Raw genomic sequence first — 18,189 nt, 5'->3', positions numbered from 1 at the left:
CTTTGTGACCACCTCCATCAGACTCTTGAACATCTAGGCTGACCCCCCCCCCCCCCCCTCCTCCTCGTTGGAATCCTTAACCCATTCTGACCGGGCACCCATTTTGGTGTTAGCATCATGTTATGCTTTAGCTATTGAAAAATAGCAGATCTACAAGCTCATAGCGCGCCACCGAGTGGCGCGATACGAGCTTGTAGGTCTGCTATTTTTGAAAAATCGAAGAACGACTGACATTTTTAGAATCTGATCTCAGGTCAGAATGGGTTAATCAGACCAGTGTGTGTCCAGTGGAAACCTCGTATGAATCTGATCTCAGGTCAGAATGGGTTAACAAACAACACCCCCGCCTTTCCACCTAATTGACTATATAGTGAACGCATAGGTTGCATACAGTAAATATTTAGATTTTTAATTATTAGTACTTCTAGAACAGATTTTTAATATATTATGCTTTTAAGTAGTCTCTCTTAAAAAGTCGTTTTTATGATCTTTTATATAGTAACTGTGTCTGTGTGTACTGTGATTTCGGTTGTCTTTACCACTGCACAAAATAAGTTTCAGAAAGGAAAAATAAAGTTCTTTGAAGTTGAAGTAGTTACATCCCCCAGACCTGTCGACAACCTGATGCTTATATGACAAGATAAATGTATGAATTCAATTCAAAGCAACCTTAAAAATAAATACATGTATGCACAGAAAACACATGTAATCACAAATGTAGCGTTTAATGTACTGTATGTGTACAAAATAGAACTCTTGTACAGCAGTTAATGTCTTCACTCTGTAACATTCTGCTTCCTCATATATTTACATAACTGTCCTTTCTGTGAAACACAACGAACACATCTAGGCTGGGTTTATACTAATAACACATCTAGGCTGGGTTTATAATATATACTTAGCTGCCTGACAGAATTAGCAATGCAATGAGCTTGTAGATCGTTTTTGTTTTATTATTATTATTTTAACCCGCCTAGAGCCGAGGTTAGACCACTTTAAGCATTATTTTAAACTTTAGCTGTTGACAAATAGCAGATCTACAAATAGCAGATCTACAAATAGCAGATCTACAAATAGCAGATCTGCAAGCTCGTAGCGCAGCACCGAGTGCCGTGCTATGAGATGTCAGACTTCGGTGCTCTATAGCTAATTTAAACGGAGAAAACGAACGTTGACACAACGATATAGCTACACTGCATATATATATATATCAAAATGTTACAGCTAACCTTTACTTGAATATAATAATTACATTTTTTATAACAAATCACCACCTCTCTATGTGCCAGTCAGACCTAATGACAACTGTGTGCGTTAGCCATAATATACCGGAAATAAATAAATGAACATAAAAACACCATTCCGCAGCGTAACGCCAGGGCTCCACTGGGCGCGTCGCGTCCTGCTCGCGTCATGACAACGTCAACGTCACGCTAGAGGTGCTCCACCGCGGGCTTTTGAAAACTGCGCGTCAGCAACATTATTTTATGTTGCTGTCAACGCGTGCGTGCGTCAAAAAACGAACGGGGGGAATTTTTGAGTCACCTGAACGCAGCGCAACGCAACGCAACGCGGACAGTGGAGCCACCCTCCATTGATTAACCCATTCTGACCGGGCACCCATTTTGGTGTTGGCATCATGTTATGCTTTAGCTATTGAAAAATAGCAGATCTACAAGCTCATATCGCGCCACCGAGTGGCGCGATACGAGCTTGTAGGTCTGCTATTTTTGAAAAATCGAAGAACGACTGATATTTCTAGAATCTGATCTCAGGTCAGAATGGGTTATAATCAGACCAGTGTGTGTCCAGTGGAAACCTCGTATGAATCTGATCTCAGGTCAGAATGGGTTAAAAGGGAACATTCCCGACGCTGACGGAGACGAGACGAGACGCGACGCAGACGCGCCCAGTGGAGCCCTGGCGTAAGAGTGGCGGTCGGTCGGTTCTTGTTTCAGAGGAAATTTGGTGTTCAAAGGCAGAAGTAGACGCGGTTCTTCCGGGTGCTTCAAAACGCCACTGAGCAACTTCCACTGAAACGAATAGCGGGGGGCGGGGCTAACGTTCCTGTTCAGTCTCTATCCTTCCTTTATCCACACTTTTCCTGGGCTGTGTGTGCTCCAGTTCCTGTTGATTTCATTGGATATCATTGGTCATCTGACCAGTTTCATTGGCTTTCATTGGATCAAATCGACAGGGACTGGAGCACACACAGCCCAGGAAAAGTGTGGATACTCTTATGTTTTTTTGGAAATGAACTCGGGGGGGGGGGGGCCCTTCCTCTACTTTCCTTCACAGGTGCAAGGTTAATTAAATAAGGTTAGGAAGCGAAGACCGCACGGACCTCTTTGGTGGGGACGTAACAACTACAAATAAAAAGGTAAGAAAGCCTTCTAGCGTGGAATTCTCCTTTAACTACTGAGAGCGTAGACCGTAGACAATGGAACCAAATGGACCCTGCGATAGTCCATTTGGTTAATAAGGAAGTTAAAGAAGGAAGAGGCCCAACTTTCTGCACGTGGATCGTTTTTTTGGGTCCGAGGCTCTCATTTCACTCCCGCCGCCGCCGCCGCCACCGCCACCTCTTCCTCCTCCTGATTGGTAGACGGCGGCTCGCCGGTGGGCGGAGCCTCGTCATCAGAGTTGGTCTGACGAGCAGCTGTGTGAAACAGCGTCATCAGGTCCTGGAACCTTTGAGACACCTAGTGGACACACAGGAGAAGAGCATGTTGCATTAAAGAGATCTCCATGTGGGACACAGACAGACAGTTAAAACAGGTGCTATGAAGACAGGTATTGCATACTACAGAGATCTCCATGTGGGACACAGACAGACAGTTAAAACAGGTGCTATGAAGACAGGTATTGCATACTACAGATATCTCCATACACAGTATGGGCACAAAAGGGACACAGACAGATAGTTACAATTTACAATGTAGGCATTTAGCAGACGCTCTTAATCCAGAGCGATTTACATTAAGCAAGAACAAAAGCATGGGGAATACATTACATAAAAACATTCATCATGAAACATGCGTAAGCTAAGAAAGTAACAGTGGAATATCTATAATGAAACTAAACATATAATCTATACATCTATACTACTATGCTATACATATGTACTATGGCGTGCTATGACTATATACAATGCAATTCTAGTGCTGTCTACATAACATGCATAAAATGCTATCTAAGGGGGTAGGGTAGGGAGTTAAAACGGATGCTATGACACGTTGACAAAGGGTATTATTAGGTTCTCAAGTTGCATCGTTACCAAGTAGGCCGGTGTCTTCTAAATCCTGACAGTTTTCTGAAAAACCCAGTTTTCTATGTCAGTGGTTCTCAGAAATTTTCATGTCAAGGACCCCCAAAATGATAATGTAATTGGCCATCGACCCCGCATCTGAAAATATGTTCTTCCAGGAACTCCTCAGAAGCAAAGATTTAAGTTAAAAAAAAGTTCACTCTGAAAGAATATATATATTCAAATATTTGAGTTAAAAAACGTTCACTCTGAAAGAATATATATATTCAAAGATTTGGGTTCAAGTTAAAAAAACGTTTGGATGTATCGGTCACATCTTCGTCAGGTGACATGACATGAGATCATGACCTGATGAAGATGTGACTCATACATCCAAATGTTGTCGCTTTCTTAATTGCACAGTATATTATATTATAAGGACAAATGTAAATCAACATCTTGTTTACTTTTGTTATATTTCTCTTTACTTTTCTGTTTTTAGTAATATTTCTATCGTATTGCTCTTTTTGATTTGTGTTCTTCATAAATTATGCTACTGTGATAATTGATCACAGACTATTATTATTATTATTTGTATTATATAAAAAGGTGGGCAAAATAGGCTTCATGCTTCAGCCCATACCTTTTCGGTTAGAACAGGTCACTGCGTTGACTAGGTCAGTGGTTCCCAAAGTGGGGTCCGGGGACCCCCAGGGGTACCTGAGGGAGTTCCAGGGGGGACCCATCTATTTTGTTCATGTTCATAAAGTGCTAAAGTGTTTAAAGCAGTGGTTCCCAAACTTTTTCATGTCAAGGACCCCCAAATTGACACTACTTAGCCCGTGGACCCCCATTTGAAAAGATATGCCAGGGACCCCCATAAGAGAAGACGTACACATTTAGACGTCTACATTTAGACGTACACATTTAGCGTCTACATTTAGACGTACACATTTAGACGTCTACATTTAGACGTCTACATTTAGACGTATACATTTATTTGTTATCCGTGTTGCGAGGATGAGGGGGTACCTGGAAAAATATCTACCCCAAAAGGGGTACCTGGTCCAAAAAAGTTTGGGAACCCCTGGACTAGGTAATGTAGACTAAGCAATGTAAATTCCTTAAACCTGACCGAAATGACCGAAATAAAGATTCAAACTCAAACTCACCCGGATAATAAAAGAAGGCCTTAAACTGTCTGAGTTGCTCCAGTGCCTCCTCTTTTCTCCTAACTACAGTGTATATTACATATCGTCGTTGTCGGACGTTGTTAGACTTGTTTTATTGAATAAGTCAGTGTTACTGAACATAAGTCAGTGCTACTGAACAGCCTTCATGACTAAGGATGGGGCTCGTTCATTTTTATTGATAACGATGACCTTATCGATCAGGCTTATCGAGCCAGGTTCTTATTGAGCTCCACTATCCAGCCTTTTCTATTATTTTGTGGAAAGATGAGAGATAATAAATTCTGAACAGAACCAGTATATTTTACTATAAGGGCCTTTCAACTACAGTACTTTTCAAACGGAAAGGCAACTGACCTTTTTTACCAATAAAATAATATTAAAGGAACTGTTAACCCATTCTGACCTGAGATCAGATTCATACGAGGTTTCCACTCGATTTTTCAAAAATAGCAGACCTACAAGCTCATAGTGCGCCACTCGGTGGCGCGCTATGAGCTTGTAGATCTGCTATTTTTCAATAGCTAAAGCATAACATTATGCTAACACCAGAATGGGTTCCCGTTCAGAATGGGTTAACTGGTTAATATGTGTACAGACAGTGACTTTAAAAGCGTAATGTTGTTTACCCGGGCTGCGCTGGTTGGCAGGTATCGATACACCTTTAGACATGTTTGTGTCAGGGTGGGCGATTATCTTGATCGCCTCTCGTCTTGATTGTTTAAACATGACGTCATGGGGCCGCTATGCTCGATAACAGGCTTGATAAGACCAAAGCTTATTGATAACGGGTACTCAATAAGCTTGTTTTCGGGTTTCTTCGGGTATCGGTTATCAAGCTCCATCCCTATTCATGTCTGTGTGGGCTTTACAAATATTGAACTGTTGAAAAGCATTTAAAAAGTGACTTACAGGGGATTCACACCGAGTCCGTTTAATTGGAACCGTTTCAGAATACGGTTGCCTGGTCCCCCTGCTGGCCATGATTCACATTGCCCCAGATTCAACAGCTCACCCGGGTACACTTGCATAACACACTTTGATCCTCCAGGTGGCGCTGTGCTTGGGACACTGACCATCAACTCTGCGACATAGTCTCCAATAAATCAAGACACACATTGCATTGCCTCTTTGGCGTTATACTACTTCACTGTCAGCCTGCCAGCTATTCACTGTGTCAGTCAGTTCTGTGCTCCAGTGTTTGATTAGTTTGCTATGGATTCTACTTTTAGCATTATAATAATTTTGTTTTACTTTGGAGATGCCAAGCAAAGCCCGAGAGACACATGTTGTCCACAGAATAAGATCAGCTCGTTAATCTAATTAACTCCCACACTTCTAATGACCTCTCACCTCGTTGGGCGTCTTGTTGGCCAGCTGTGCGGAGATGGCCTGAAACGTGCTCTGATTGGCTCCTTCCTGCTGGCACGTGGTCAGAATGACACGGTCCGCCTCCCTGGAAGAGACAGACAGACACCCAGTTAGGTCCCGATCACCTCCCACAGACACCCAGTTAGGTCCCGATCACCTCCCACAGACACCCAGTTAGGTCCCGATCACCTCCCACAGACACCCAGTCAGGTCCCGATCACCTCCCACAGACACCCAGTTAGGTCCCGATCACCTCCCACAGACACCCAGTTAGGTCCCGATCACCTCCCACAGACACCCAGTCAGGTCCCAATCACCTCCCACAGACACCCAGTTAGGTCCCGATCACCTCCCACAGACACCCAGTTAGGTCCCCATCACCTCCCACAGACACCCAGTTAGGTCCCGATCACCTCCCACAGACACCCAGTCAGGTCCCAATCACCTCCCACAGACACCCAGTTAGGTCCCGATCATCACCTCCCAGTTGGGGTTAAAACACAGTTAGGGTTGAACACAGACCTGGTCCAGAGGATGACCTTCTGTCCGGAGGGCGTCAGGGACATATTCTTGGCGGGGACCGGTGAGTCGGCGCCAGTGGGGGGGCTGAGGCATGAGGAGGAGATAAGTCTCTCCTCGTCGCTACCTCCTTCTTCTCCTCCTCTCCTCCCTGCACCAGGAGGACTGGCTTCTCCTCCTCTCCTCCCTGCACCAGGAGGACTGGTTTCACCTCCTCTCCTCCCTGCACCAGGAGGACTGTCTTCTCCTCTCCTCCCTGCACCAGGAGGACTGGCTTCTCCTCTCCTCCATGCACCAGGAGGACTGGCTTTACCTCTCCTCCCTGCACCAGGAGGACTGGCTTCTCCTCTCCTCCCTGCACCAGGAGGACTGGCTTCACCTCCTCTCCTCCCTGCACCAGGAGGACTGGCTTCTCCTTCTCTCCTCCCTGCACCAGGAGGACTGTCTTCTCCTCTCCTCCCTGCACCAGGAGGACTGGCTTCTCCTTCTCTCCTCCCTGCACCAGGAGGACTGTCTCCTCCTCTCCTCCCTGCACCAGGAGGACTGTCTTCTCCTCTCCTCCCTGCACCAGGAGGACTGGCTTCTCCTCTCCTCCCTGCACCAGGAGGACTGGCTTCTCCTTCTCTCCTCCCTGCACCAGGAGGACTGGCTTCTCCTTCTCTCCTCCCTGCACCAGGAGGACTGTCTTCTCCTCTCCTCCCTGCACCAGGAGGACTGGCTTCTCCTTCTCTCCTCCCTGCACCAGGAGGACTGTCTTCTCCTCTCCTCCCTGCACCAGGAGGACTGGCTTCTCCTCCTCTCCTCCCTGCACCAGGAGGACTGGCTTCTCCTTCTCTCCTCCCTGCACCAAGAGGACTGTCTTCTCCTCCTCTCCTCCCTGCACCAGGAGGACTGTCTTCACCTCCTCTCCTCCCTGCACCAGGAGGACTGTCTCCTCCTCTCCTCCCTGCACCAGGAGGACTGTCTTCTCCTCTCCTCCCTGCACCAGGAGGACTGTCTTCTCCTCTCCTCCCTGCACCAGGAGGACTGGCTTCTCCTCCTCTCCTCCCTGCACCAGGAGGACTGTCTTCTCCTCCTCTCCTCCCTGCACCAGGAGGACTGGCTTCACCTCCTCTCCTCCCTGCACCAGGAGGACTGTCTCCTCCTCTCCTCCCTGCACCAGGAGGACTGGCTTCACCTCCTATCCTCCCTGCACCAGGAGGACTGTCTCCTCCTCTCCTCCCTGCACCAGGAGGACTGGCTTCACCTCCTCTCCTCCCTGCACCAGGAGGACTGGCTTCACCTCCTCTCCTCCCTGCACCAGGAGGACTGGCTTCACCTCCTATCATCCCTGCACCAGGAGGACTGTCTTCGCCACAGACGTCGTGGAGTTTCCCCTCGTCCTCCTCCATTTCCTCCGGCTCCTCCACCTCGTCCTCTTTCCCTACAACGCCCCCCGCGGGTGGAGGAGGGAAGGAGGAGGCGTCCTCCTCGACGCCTTCCCACGATGTCGTGCCTCGTTCTGTCAGAGGAGAAACTTTTAACTATTGATATTACAGGCAGCGGATAGAACTGAAGTCAAGTGAAATCACCATTTGAAATAATGGCACACGGCTAGCTCTATTATACAAAAAAATAAAAAAAAGGGAAAAGAGACCTTTTTTACAAAACACACTGTCGCGCGTGCCAAGCTGTCATTCTCTTGTATTACATCTTACTTGTATTATTTATTTCCCACCAAGGAGTAAAACCTCGCGGCAGACTATCCACCTCGGAGGAAAGTCTGGTGTTGTCGGCCAATCAGAGGCAGGCGGGGCGTTACCATGTCTATGCTAGGCCAATCAGTGGCAGGCGGGGCGTTACCATGTCTATGCTCGGACGTAGAATAGAATAAAACACACCTGGCAGACAAAACACCTGGCAGTGAAAACACACCTGGCAGTGAAAACACACCTGGCAGTGAAAACACACCTGGCAGAGAAAACACACCTGGCAGAGAAAACACACCTGGCAGAGAAAACACACCTGGCAGAGGGCTGTTGACGTCGCTGTCCAGCTCCTCTTTGAGCTCCGCCTCCAGCTCTCCGTCCTTCTCCTCTGGCCCCTCCTCCAGGCCGGGTTCTGTGGGCTGATTGGCCGTGGGACTGACCGACAGGTTGTACAGCGGGTCCAGGCTCTTCATGGCCCTGGAGACCCCGTCCGAGGTCTAGACGGGGAGGAATAATAAAACATGAGAAATTTGCATCCGAGTCAGTCGTGCATCTTTTCTGAGTGGTGCAACCACTCCAAGGAACAGCGATGTCCGTGTTCACCTATGTGTTGGTTCACCTATGTGACGTTAATGAGCACCAGTATGACTATGAGTAGCAGTAGAGACGCTGTTGTGCCAGAAACAGAGAGAAAGAGTCAGTGCTGCACTGCTTTTCTTTCTTTAACATGTACTGCCATAGGGCTTGTCAGCGTGTGGGGGTCCCCAGTTGAAATAGTATTATTTTTTGTGGGGTCCCCAGTTGAAATAGTATTCTTTTTTGGGGGGTCCCCAGTTGAAATAGTATTATTTTAATAGTATTATTTTTTGGGGGGTCCCCAGTTGAAATAGTATTATTTTTTGGGGGGTTCACAGTTGAAATAGTATTATTTTTTGGGGGGGTCCCCAGTTGAAATAGTATTATTTTTTGGGGGGGTCCCCAGTTGAAATAGTATTATTTTTTGGGGGGTCCACAGTTGAAATAGTATTATTTTTTGGGGGGTCCCCAGTTGAAATAGTATTATTTTTTGGGGGGTCCACAGTTGAAATAGTATTATTTTTTGGGGGGTCCACAGTTGAAATAGTATTATTCTTTTGGGGTCCCCAGTTGAAATAGACATCCCTTCCGCCGGTGTATGTATGTATGTACATACCTTGTTCCCATGGCAACGAGGACATCCCTTCCTCCGGTGTTTGCGCAGCTTGGCGTCGTGGCTGGACTCGTGACACGGACAGGAACAGTCCTTATCCGACCAATCACACTCCTAGGAGAGTCAAACCACAGGCCAATCAGTGAGACAAGGCCAGTCAGGGGGGAGGCAGGCCAACCAGTGTGACCGGGCTCTGTTAGAAGGATCTAAAATCTACTAGGGTTCAGGGGGGGTGGTAGGCCAACCAGTGTGACCAGGCTCTGTCAGAAGGATCTAAAATCTACTAGGGTTCACACACATTTTTGGGGGAGCGTACCTATGTTTCCAAGGTTCTTTGTTCCCCACTTAGAATAAACCTAAACCTAAAACAGAAACCTAACCTAGTATTTTTTGTAATTCTAGTAATTTAGCAATTTTGTCTTTAGCAAATTCTGATTGGAGCTCAGTCTTTGAACAATCCGTTGAACTTGAGGCCTGCCTAGGCTACTTAAACTATCTAGTCTTAGCCAACAAAAAATTAACACTGGCATAAAATAAACGAAAACATAATTGCTCAGACTCAACAAAGATGGCAAAAACAAACATTTGTTCTGTACTTATACATACAATTGTATAGTATACAATATATTTACAAAACACTGAAGTCCTTAAACCAGAAACCTATAACGCTAACCCTAAACCCTATAGGTAAGTGGGGAACATAGAACCTGGGGAACATAGGGATGACCCCGTTTTGGGGCCAATGAATTTCCAAAACCTTTCCTGAATATTTAACCCTTACCCATGTTGACTGCACTCGGAGCGGCTGTGGCTCTATACATCTCCATAAAACGGTGTTTTACAGATTTTGCTATTTGTGTCTAGTCTAATCTCATCAACTCTAAAAGTCTTACTTCCACAAACCTTATAGTCTCCGTGGGAACCGATCTTCCTCCTGCGGCGCCGCGCCACCATTGGCTGGATCTTGTGCCCCTCCTCCTCCTCCTCCAGGTCGGGAAGCGTCACTTCCTCGAACCCACCGCCGCCGCCGCCTCCGGAGGCCCCACCCCCGCCCCCGCCCACCTCGCCGTCGGACCCGCCCCCTCCTCCTTCCTCCGGCCAATGGGCTTCCTCGAACTGCCCGGGGCGGGCGGGGGGCGGGCGCAGCTCGTCAAAGAACACCCAGAACTCCCCCTGCAGGTGGGTGTGGCCTCTGAGCAGCGTGGACATCTGGGACTTCAACTGAGGGGACGAGATGAAATTACAATTACATTTAGGTTACCCTTTCAGGACGGGAACCCCTTTTTGGTGTTTTAACGCATTGTGTTATACTTTAGCTATTGAAAAATAGCAGATCTACAAGCTCGTACATCTGTGGGCAAACCTTTGTCCCTGGATGGAACAACATAGTTTCAGATGGGGGTCGGCGGCCAAATACAAATATTTTTGGGGTTCCTTGACATGAAAATGTTTGAGAACGACTGACATAGAAACATGAGGGTTTTTCTGAAAACTGTCAGGATTTAGAATCGAGTTCAGGTCGAAATGCGAGTCCACCACACACACCGGGCCCGGCGTCACAGGGGGTGCATAGCACCCCGAGTTGAAAAATGTGCACCCTCAGTTTATGTTCTATGAAAAGTTATGAAAATACCAAAAATAATAAAAATATATTCGGAATATTATAATTGTCATAGAGATCACAATAACCGTATCGAAACACACAGTAATATAGCATATAATTGTATCTTGCTCGTTGCAGCGAGCTCCCATCTAATCCCAATGTAAAACCACCTGCTCAGCAGTCAGCACCACAGAGCCGTTTAGTGACGTCCTCTATATAGGCTACACCCACCGGGAAGTGGAAAGCGCAAAAAAACTAATTTCTCTGTGGAGCCTACGCAGCAGAAAATGGACATTAGAAAGTGGTAAGGAGGTAGTAAAAATAAAGAAAAGACTGTCACTGGCACTGGCACTGCAACTACCCGTGCGGAGGAAAGTAGCAGCACCACCGATCCCAGCCCCAGTTAGAGGACTAACTTTTCTATTTTCCAGGCGTTGCCGTGCCGTGTCGCTGCGCACCCGGTGTGTGGGATGGGCTTCAGAGACCGAAGAAATGCCGCCTCCTCCCCCCCCGTGGAAAAGCCCTCCACCTCGGCGCCGGTGAGCCAGCCACACCCGCTGCCTCAGCCCCCCTGCCTCGCCCATGCCCTGCTGCTGCTGCTGGGTGTGTGCCGGTTGATTTGGGGACGGAGAAACCAGCACAGGTATAGTGCTACAACCAGTAAGACGCGCAAACGCGGGAAGCGAACGCAGCTCGTACATATTTGGGTTTTGGACGTATAGCTGCTTTGGGGACTCCTTATATGGTTATGGCTGAGTCATGGTGACACAAATCACTCAGCTCCATATATGGGCACAAAAGCGAGACAGACAGACAGACAGACAGACAGACAGACAGACAGACATGATCTGCTAGGTCTCATAGTAAGTGCTCACTGAGTTCGCAATCATAACCAACTCAAAGTTTTATAATAAAGCACGCTCATTTCACAGAACCTGGTATAATGAACATGAGTGGCTGGAATATTCTGTGGTTTCTGATGCTGGCTTCTGTTATCCATGTCGGAGATTTCATATCGGTTCTATAGTGCAAATTCAGACAAAGCCTTATCACTGAAACCGGCTTGACACTAGCTGGAAAACAGCGATGGAAAAAGACAGATGCATGCATCCGGCAAGGAACATAATGAAATGCACTTCGCTATGGAAGGAATATTGTGCTCGTAAAGTAAGCTCTCGAGCGAGAGAGAGAGAGGGAGGGGAGAGCGAGAGACACAAACACTGACTGACAGCCGCCGAGCTGCGTTACTGCGTAACACACCAGAGACAATATAGGCATCCGATCTCATCTTTTTTGTTTTTCATGGCTACATTAAAAGATAGGATTGTACTACTACTGTTTAATTGTTGTTTTAGAAAATGTTGTGTCTTGGCTGGGCAGCATATGGGCTGCAGCCTGCAGTTAAAATCTGTTTTTGATTTAGGCCTATATTTATCATTAATTATTGAATAGCCTGTTAGGCTAAACGTTTGCACTTTTGTTTGATTGATTCATGATTGAATACATTTTTGATTGACTTAATTCAATAAATGCTGCAGTTTCAGAAATTCAGTTTTTTTTATTGATTAATTGGTAATTGGTTTTTGGTTGAATTGCAGATTGTAGGCCACCACTTAATTAAGTTAAATAAATAGGGCCTATTTAACAGCAGTGCTAGTAAATGTTATTTTATTTCAGGATGCAGCTATTGCATTGTTAAATCAAATCAACATATGCGGCTACAGGATGACAACCTACTGTTCAGTTTTTTATATAAAATGTGTGCAGGGCTGGGCACAGACGAGCCATTCTTATATTCTGTCAGATGACTTCTCCAAACCCACACACAGTCCACTGCGCCTTCTAGAGGCAGAGGAACGTACAGGTCGCACCCTAGCCGTTTAATTTAACAGCGCTATAGAGCGTCGCAGTCCCTCCCCCTTTCAGAACGACGAGTGGCCCAGGAAATGAATCCCAATGCATTTTTCCTCATAGGCTTTTCTTAAAGTATTTATTTAAAGACTGTTACACCGCGGACAAACTCGGTCCGTGACAAATCATGACAATGAACACAATATTTTGGGCCGATCAAATCATTACAAAGAAGAAAATAAAGGCAGGAGACGACACTATTTGTTTTGTTTTTCTTCTTATAAATTATTTGATCGGCCCCAAAACATTGTGTTCGTCATGATTTGTCACGATCCGAGTTGGCTTTGTCCGCGGCGTAACCGTCTTTAAATAAATACTTTAAGAAAAGCCTATGGGAGAAATGCATTGGGATTCATTTCCTGGGCCACTTTGTTGTTCTGAAAGGGGGAGGGACTGCGACGCTCTATAGCTGTATGAAATGGGGAAAAAAACAACACTTATTGTGCACCCTGAGTCATTCCATTCTGTAGCCGGGCCTGACACACACACACACACACACACACACACACACACACACACACACACACACACACACACACACACACACACACACACACACACACACACACACACACACACACACACACACACACACACACACACACACACACACACACACACACACACACACACACACACACACACACACACACACACACACACACACACACACACACACACACACACACACACACACACACACACACACACACACACACACACACACACACACACACACACACACACACACACACACACACACACACACACACACACACACACACACACACACACACACACACACACACACACACACACACACACACACACACACACACACACACACACACACACACACACACACACACACACACACACACACACACACACACACACACACACACACACACACACACACACACACACACACACACACACACACACACACACACACACACACACACACACACACACACACACACACACACACACACACACACACACACACACACACACACACACACACACACACACACACACACACACACACACACACACACACACACACACACACACACACACACACACACACACACACACACACACACACACACACACACACACACACACACACACACACACACACACACACACACACACACACACACACACACACACACACACACACACACACACACACACACACACACACACACACACACACACACACACACACACACACACACACACACACACACACACACACACACACACACACACACACACACACACACACACACACACACACACACACACACACACACACACACACACACACACACACACACACACACACACACACACACACACACACACACACACACACCTCGTCGATGCTGGCCTGGCTCAGGCTGACTCCTCCCTGCAGAGCCTTGATGATCTTCTGGTAGTGGGTCGGGTTCTCCCCGAAGCTGATCTCCAGCTGACGTAGGAACCGCCGGCTACGCTCAAACGCCTGCTGCTCCTCGAACTGGACGAGGAGGGGAGGGGAGGGGAGGGGAGGGGAGGGGAGGGGAGGGGAGGGGAGAGGAGAGGAGGATTAGAGCAGTGGTTCCAAAACTTTTTTCTTCCGTGACCCCAAAAGAGAAAATAGTAAATACAAAACTATAGCAATACCAGCAAAAACAGCAGATCTACATAAAAGGAAAACAAATTAAACCAAATATGAAACTGGACACAAGGGGTACATTTGATTTAATTTCACACTCTCAAGAGTTAGTGATCTATAAGGGGACCATTTGGTTACGCATGTAGAACGGCATTAACTTTCATGTTTCATGTACATCACTTCACACGAGAAGTGATGTAAAACTAAATAAATAACGTATAAAAGGGGGATAAGATTTATACATTTCAGTCGACAAAATCAACACTGCTCCAGATGTAATAATGTAAATGTTCTGTGCCAGGCCACGGTCGCAGGGCTTGCTCTGGGGCAGTTTAATATAACAATAAGGTATAATTAGATGTGTACCAGGCCACACTCCAGGGCATTTTAATGTAATAATAAAGTATAATAAGATGTGTACCAGGGCTGCAACGATTCATCGATTAATCGTAATCAAATCGATTATTCAAATTTAGTTGTCAACTAATTTAGTAATCAAATCGGCAACTAATCACTAGAGTTTTTTGCAATTTATCCTAGGTGATTTCCTACTTAACCATAGTTTTTAAGTATTAAGTGTAACTAAACTAAAGAGGAGTGATCCATCTCTCTTCCCTTACAATCTGATAATAGTTCCACAGTAGTGACTGCAAAGCTAAATATGACACATAACGATTATAGTATCAAGAACAAAACATATGGCTTGAATATTTATTTTTAAATTACCTATTTGAGTTCAGAAAAGTACTGTTCCTTCTAGCTATTCTTTAATCAAATGTATGCAGTCAGAATAAGCCTAAAGACACCATGAGTTGCTTTAATTAATTTTAATTTAGTTTGTCTTTTATTTTTTGTTAGTTAGAACATATATATATATATATATATATTTTAAGGTGATAGCTAAATAAGTGTCATAATCCGATGAATCGATTAATCGTTTAAATAATCGTCAGATGAATCGATTATGAAAATAATCGTTAGTTGCAGCCCTAATGTGTACCAGGCCACATATGGTTTAATGTAATAATAAAGTATAATTAGATGTATTGTGTACCAGGCCACAGTCCAGAGCAGTTTAATGTAATAATAAAGTATAATTAGATGTATTGTGTTACCAGGCCACAGTCCAGGGCAGTTTAATGTAATAATAAAGTATATAATAAGATGTATTGTGTTACCAGGCCACAGTCCAGGGCTTGCTCCGGGTGGAGGAAGGCAGCGAAGTCTCGGAGGAGGTCGGGCTGCTCCGCCAGGACGCCACGGAGCTTCCTGAACAGCTGCACCACGTCGCCATCGCCCCCGTCCTCGCCCCCCGCCTGCCCGTGCTCGCCCCCTAGCTGCCCGTGCTCGTACAGCAGGCCCAGGAACTCCTCCATCTTGCCCGGCGAGTCCGCGAGAGCCTCTCGCACCTGGGATTTGATAGGAAAACAAAGATCATGAAGTTAATTTCTTTTTTAAATATTTTTTTATCCCACGATTTTTGTAACCCATTTTTCACCCCTGTGTCAATCATCTAATGTGATCCTGGGCTCTACACACCCTCCACCAACCTAGTCCCCATATATGGGGGACAAGGGGAGACCAACCTAGTCCCCATATATGGGGGACAAGGGGAGACCAACCTAGTCCCCATATATGGGGGACAAGGGGAGACCAACCTAGTCCCCATATATGGGGGACAAGGGGAGAGCAACGGACTTGAACTCATGCTTCCTTCATGCCTGAGTGTCCAAGTTGCTCCTTTACAACCTGACAGGGGGGAGTTTCCTTCAATACTGGTTGTTGTTGTTCAGTGACTGAGCCAACAGCACACTCTAGTGGTTTTAATCGGCTACAACACCCTGTTCAGTGGCATTTCAGCCCTTGCTATCACAGGCCACAAATAGCAGATCTACAAGTTCACATTGTGTCACTTTGTTGCGTTGTCGTGACCTTGTAGATCTGCTATTATGTTTAGCTATTTTTAAATAATTGTCTGGAAGTGGTTAAATATTATTATTAAAGGACGACTTCACCACTTTTCAACCTATCTTCATATAATTGGTCCTCACTTAATTCATGATAAAGTTCATGATAAAATGCCACATTTCTTTCCTACTCAGTCTGTGTTCTCATAGGAGGACTGTGGGCAGTTCAGAAACCCGTCCACCAGTGACATCATCGATGGGGAATCTAAGCTAAAATAATCTGCAGGCTTTCTATTTATTTATCTACGTGTAAATGTGTTGAAATCTTTTGAAAGCTTGTTTGACTCCTTTTGGTGTTTTAAGCATTATGTTGTACTTTAGCTGTTGAAAAATGGCAGATCTACAAGCTCACTCGGTGCCGCGCTCCGAGCTTGTAGGTCTGCTATTTTTGAATTATTTTGAAAATGTGGCCCAAATGTTAGAATATATTATTTTCTTTCAGAGTGAACGTTTTTAACTAAAATCTTTGCTTCCCTGGAACAACGTATCAGATGGGGGCTGGCGGCCAAATACATAATATGTGTTGGGCTTCTTGACATGAACAAGTTTGAGAACCACTGACATAGAAACAGTTTAGTTGTTTGTCCTTTCAGAAAACTGTCAGGATTTCGAAGACCTTTTTGTAGCATCAGGTCTCGTGTCTCAATGGGTTAGTCTTACCCTAGCCTGGTGAGGTAGGCCTGGGTAGTGGGTCTTACCCTGGTGAGGTAGGCCTAGTGGGTTAAAGGAGAATTCCATACTAAAAGGCTTTCTTACCTTTCTTTGTAGTTGTTACGTCCCCATCAAAGAGGTCCAGGTGTTATTTTGTGCAAAAGCTCCTTATTGGCTATTTCCCCTACCATAAGCCCTCAATGAATTGCATTGAATTGAATGGGTTGTATAGGATGTTATGCTAATTCGCTTATTTCCATCGCTCAAAATTATATATTTTTTGTATATATCCTCTCTTCATAATGTAAATAATAACCCAAGCGGCACACTTTACTACTTATTTCGATGGAAATAAGCGAATTAGCACAACACCCCATACATCCCATTCAATTCAATGCAATTCATTTAGGGCTTATGGGAGGGGAAATAGCCAATAAGGAGCTTTTGCACAAAATAACACTTGGACCTCTTTGATGGGGACGTAACAACTACAAAGAAAGGTAAGAAAGCCTTTTAGTATGGAATTCTCCTTTAAGGTCTTACCCTGGTGAGGTAGGCCTGGGTTAAGGTCTTACCCTGGTGAGGTAGGCCTGGGTTAAGGTCTTACCCTGGTGAGGTAGGCCTGGGTTAAGGTCTTACCCTGGTGAGGTAGGCCTGGGCGAAGGCCCTGGGTAGTGGGTTAAGGTCTTACCCTGGTGAGGTAGGCCTGGGCGAAGGCCCTGGGTAGTGGGTTAAGGTCTTACCCTGGTGAGGTAGGCCTGGGCGAAGGCCCTGGGTAGTGGGTTAAGGTCTTACCCTGGTGAGGTAGGCCTGGGCGAAGGCCCTGGGTAGTGGGTTAAGGTCTTACCCTGGTGAGGTAGGCCTGGGTTAAGGTCTTACCCTGGTGAGGTAGGCCTGGGCGAAGGCCCTGGGTAGTGGGTTAAGGTCTTACCCTGGTGAGGTAGGCCTGGGTTAAGGTCTTACCCTGGTGAGGTAGGCCTGGGCGAAGGCCGTGTCCTTGCTCTCCCTCAGCGGGTCGTTGTCCAGGATGTCGTGGTCGTACAGAAGGAGCAGCTTGGACGTGTCCTTGCTGTGGCGCTCCTGACGACGGCTCCTCCGCAGCAGGCCGGGTCTGGCGCGGCCTGGCGGAAAACAGAGATTGTGTTTATGTTGTTGTTGTTTTTGGTCGTAGTCTCTGGAATAGT

General features: G+C 46.1%; 1 protein-coding gene across 1 annotated transcript in view; it reads right to left on the bottom strand.

Moving 5' to 3' along the window:
- Positions 1 to 2,222: 2,222 nt before the first annotated feature.
- Positions 2,223 to 18,189, bottom strand: part of gon4lb (gon-4 like b) — a 59,424-nt gene continuing 43,457 nt past the window's right edge. The window contains exons 28-37 of the mRNA XM_080767312.1: positions 17,969 to 18,126; positions 15,566 to 15,796; positions 14,106 to 14,249; positions 10,108 to 10,425; positions 9,208 to 9,318; positions 8,332 to 8,512; positions 8,260 to 8,277; positions 6,331 to 7,828; positions 5,791 to 5,893; positions 2,223 to 2,702 (exon numbers count right to left, since the gene is read on the bottom strand). Coding sequence (XP_080623438.1) covers positions 2,547 to 2,702; positions 5,791 to 5,893; positions 6,331 to 7,828; positions 8,260 to 8,277; positions 8,332 to 8,512; positions 9,208 to 9,318; positions 10,108 to 10,425; positions 14,106 to 14,249; positions 15,566 to 15,796; positions 17,969 to 18,126 — 2,918 coding nt within the window. The 3' untranslated portion in view covers positions 2,223 to 2,546. The remainder of the gene's footprint in view (positions 2,703 to 5,790; positions 5,894 to 6,330; positions 7,829 to 8,259; positions 8,278 to 8,331; positions 8,513 to 9,207; positions 9,319 to 10,107; positions 10,426 to 14,105; positions 14,250 to 15,565; positions 15,797 to 17,968; positions 18,127 to 18,189) is intronic.

Source organism: Protomyctophum bolini, assembly GCF_963924005.1.
Source record: "Protomyctophum bolini genome assembly, chromosome: 7".
Taxonomy (NCBI): domain Eukaryota; kingdom Metazoa; phylum Chordata; class Actinopteri; order Myctophiformes; family Myctophidae; genus Protomyctophum; species Protomyctophum bolini.
Note: the sequence above shows the minus strand (reverse complement) of the source record. Positions and strands in the feature narration are given on the sequence as shown.